General features: G+C 43.5%; 1 protein-coding gene across 1 annotated transcript; it reads left to right on the forward strand.

Annotated features, from left to right (window-relative positions):
• Window positions 1-2,796: 2,796 nt before the first annotated feature.
• Window positions 2,797-3,474, forward strand: LOC118848766 (elongation factor 1-beta-like). Its single transcript, XM_036757782.1, has one exon. The coding sequence runs from the start codon at window positions 2,797-2,799 to the stop codon at window positions 3,472-3,474; it is 678 nt and encodes a 225-aa protein (XP_036613677.1).
• Window positions 3,475-3,715: the final 241 nt, after the last annotated feature.

The raw sequence follows: 3,715 nt of genomic DNA on the forward strand, positions 1-3,715 counted from the left end.
GTTTGAGGGCTTGATAAACCCTTTCCAGGGCCTCTTATCCACCTTTGGTGTCCACCTTTACCCAATTCTCATCTGTGGCTCCAAGAAGCTGTAGCATGCACAGCAGCCACACCTTGGTAAACCATTTTGGCAGATGGGCTAAACCAGGCTGAGGTAACTGACAGACCTCAAACCTGTCAGTGAGTTAGGAGGATGCCTACCTCAAGCACGTGAAGATTTTCCCTGGTAGAATGGAAGGATGAGAACAATTTGTTCCAGGGGCCATGAAGACAGCTGAAGCAGGCTCTGTAGAGTGCTTAGAGCTTGGTCAGACATAGAAGATGCCAAGGTCATCCACTGTATCCTGGGCCACTGCCAGTTGTTTTGACTTTTGTCCGGTCACTGGTCTTGGATTACTCAGGAAGAGAGAGTGAGGCTAATGACTGCGTAACTGTGCCTCAATTGAATCCAATACAGCCACAAGTCAAGACATCACCCCAGATGTCATTGGTCCTCTTCAAAAAATTGAAGGATGAACAACTCTTACCCAAGGGACCTTTGGCCCATTGATTCATCCCTATTCTCGAAGTCCATTTCCCCCACTCTAGTTTGCTTGCTTCCACATTCAGCTATGATCATGGGATTTTCCATTTTAACATTTTGGACAGGCTAAGTGCTTCACTAGATACTCACCTAGAATTCATTACCCTCATGACCTTCAGTCTAGACCTGTGAAACCTCATTCCTGGATAAACTCCAGACATCTGATTTTTCTGCTCCTCCACCAAAGCTGCTGAGTGTCAATGGTGAAAGCCATGAAGTGAAGCTGAATCTACTCATTGCCAGTTCATGGTATATAAATTCTCAGATGGACTCTTGCTGCTGTTTGACAATCCTTCTACTCTCATCTTATTGCTTCATTCCCTCCAGCAAACCTCTTCTTTTCTCCTCTCACCCCAAATAGTCCTCCCATCTGTCTGTAACCCATCACCTAGCCTCCTGCTTCAGAGAGAAGTCTGAGGCCATCTGATGTGTACCACATTAACCCTTTCCTCTTCCATTTCTTAAAACTCCTCAACATCATGATTCTCAAACTTTTCCTGTCTTTCATTCAGAGAGGAATAGCTATCCTTGTTACTCAAACAAGGCTAATTTTGGTCTCATTCCCTCCTGATTCCTGCAGAATTTTGCTCCAGTGATCATTTCCTATTTCTCATACACTCTGTCCACAAGCATTTATTTTTTTTTTAAAGGTGTTTTATTTATTTTTAGTTTACCACACACGGTTCTACATAGTTTTGAGTTCCAGTTTTTCTCCCCTCCCTCCCCCCTCCCTCCCCAAGACGGCATGAAGTCTCATATAACTGTCATGTATAACTTCGCATTGAATTAATTTATGCTCTAGTCAAGTCGTGGAGAAGAATTTTGACCAATGGAATGAATCACGAGAAAGAAGAAACAGAACCAAAAAGAAAAAAAAAACAAAACAAACAAGAAAAAAAAAAAACCCCAAAAACAAAAACAAAAGAGAAGCAGAAAAGGCGAGCATGTAGTGTGCCTCAGTCTGTATTCAAACTTCTCAGTTCTTTCTCTGAATGAAGATAGCATTCTCCATCGTGAGTCCCCTGGAATTGTCCTTGCCCCTTTAGGTTGCTGAAAGAAGCGCAGTATGTCAGGGTTGGTCCTCACGGAATCCACATATCTGTGGCTGTGCACAACGTTCTCCTGGCTCTGCTCCGCTCACTCAGCATTATGTCGTGTAGGTTTTTCCAGGTTGTTATGAAGTCTGCATCATCCCCATTTCTTATGGCACAATAGTATTCCATCACCTTCATATACCACAGCTTGTTCAGCCATTCCCCAATTGATGGGCATCCCTTTGATTTCCAATTCTTGGCTACCACAAAAAGAGCTGCTATAAATATTCTTGTACATATGGGTCCTTTTCCCGCTTGTGTGATTTCTTTGGGATACAACCCTAGAAGTGGTATTACTGGGTCAAAGGGTATGAACATTTCTATAGCCCTTTGGGCATAGTTCCACACTGCCCTCCAAAATGGCTGGATCAGCTCACAACTCCACCAGCAATGCAACAATGTTCCAATTTCCCCACATCCTTTCCAGCATTTATCATTCTCCTGATTTGTTATTTTAGCCAGTCTGACAGGAGAGATGTGGTATCTAAGAGTTGTTTTGATTTGCATTTCTCTAATCAGCAGCGATCCAGAGCATTTTTTCATATGCCTGTAGATAGCTTTAATTTCTTCCTCTGAAAACTGCCTGTTCATATCCTTTGACCATTTCTCAATTGGGGAATGGCTCCACAAGCATTTATTAAGCCCCTATTATGTGCCAGGCACTGTGCAAAGTACAAGAGATGTAAAGACAGGCCTAAATAGTCCCTGCCCTCAAGGAGTGTACATTCTAATGCACCTTCAATTTCTTATCATCTGCCCTCCCTTTCCATCTGTCTATGGGAGTTCTCAAGACCAAAAAAATCTTTCCCTTGACAATTCTACCCTATCCAACTAAGGACCTTTCTCCTATCCATCAAAGTTTCCACTATCAAGTTTATCAGGGAGAATGCAGTATTCTTTAAAAAAATAAAATAAAACAAATAAACAAAACCAAAAGAAGGACTTCAATGTGAAAAGCAAATAAGAAAAAGGCCTGAAGAAACAGAAGGGAATTCTGATCTTTATTAGGGGTAGGAAAATGTCACACAAAGGAGAAAGGGGGCTTCCCTACCCAGCCCTCGGCCGCCGCTTTCGCTTCTTCCAGGTCCCTCTCACCACCACCACCACCACCACCACCACCATGGGCTTCGGAGATCTCAAGACACCCGTGGGCCTGCAGCACCTCAGTGACTTCCTGGTGGACAAGAGCTACATCAAGGGGTTTGTGCAGTCCCAGGCCGACATCGCAGTATTTGAAGCCATCTCGGGCCCCCCATCTGCCGGCCTGTACCACGCGCTCGGTTGGTATAACCACATCAAGTCCTATGAGAAGCAAAAGGTGAGCTTGCCGGGAATAAAGAAGGCTTTGGGCAAGTATGGCCCTGCTGATGTAGAAGATACCACAAGAAGTGGAGCTACAGATAGCAAGGAAGATGATGACATTGATCTCTTTGGGTCTGAGGAGGAGGAGGAAAGTGAAGAAGCAAAGAAACTAAGAGAAGAACGCCTTGCTCAGTATGAATCAAAGAAATTGAAAAGACCTGCAATTGTTGCCAAGTCTTCCACCTTACTGGATGTAATACCTTGGGATGATGAGACAGATACGGCAAAATTGGAGGAATGTGTCAGGAGCATTCAGGCAGACGGCTTGGTTTGGGGATTTTCTAAGCTAGTTCCAGTAGCATACGACATCAAGAAGCTTCAGATACAATGTGTAGTTGAAGATGTTAAAGTTGGGACAGATATGCTAGAGGAACGGATAACTGCCTTTGAAGACTATGTGCAATCTATGGACGTTGCTACCTTCAATAAGATCTAAAACCTAGCATCCTCAAAAATGGCATTTAAATAAAAATATTTGCAAGCAAAAAAAAAAAAAGAGAGAGAAAGGGAAGTGGCACCATTGAATATTTGGAACTACAAAATGCTTTTCCTGAAGGAGGGAGCCTTTTCCCCTGAAGGAGAAGCAGTAGCATGGCCTCCCGTGAAAAAGGAGTGAGAGATCATTCAGGAAAGGTCAGAAAAAGAAGAGAATTGTATTAGTAGTCGGTGACTCCCTT

This window comes from Trichosurus vulpecula, chromosome 4 (assembly GCF_011100635.1).
Source record: "Trichosurus vulpecula isolate mTriVul1 chromosome 4, mTriVul1.pri, whole genome shotgun sequence".
NCBI classification, from domain to species: Eukaryota; Metazoa; Chordata; class Mammalia; order Diprotodontia; family Phalangeridae; genus Trichosurus; species Trichosurus vulpecula.

Excerpts from the sequence above, each read along its gene's own strand:
- LOC118848766 (XM_036757782.1), top strand. The coding sequence starts at position 2,797 with ATGGGCTTCGGAGATCTCAAGACACCCGTGGGCCTGCAGCACCTCAGT.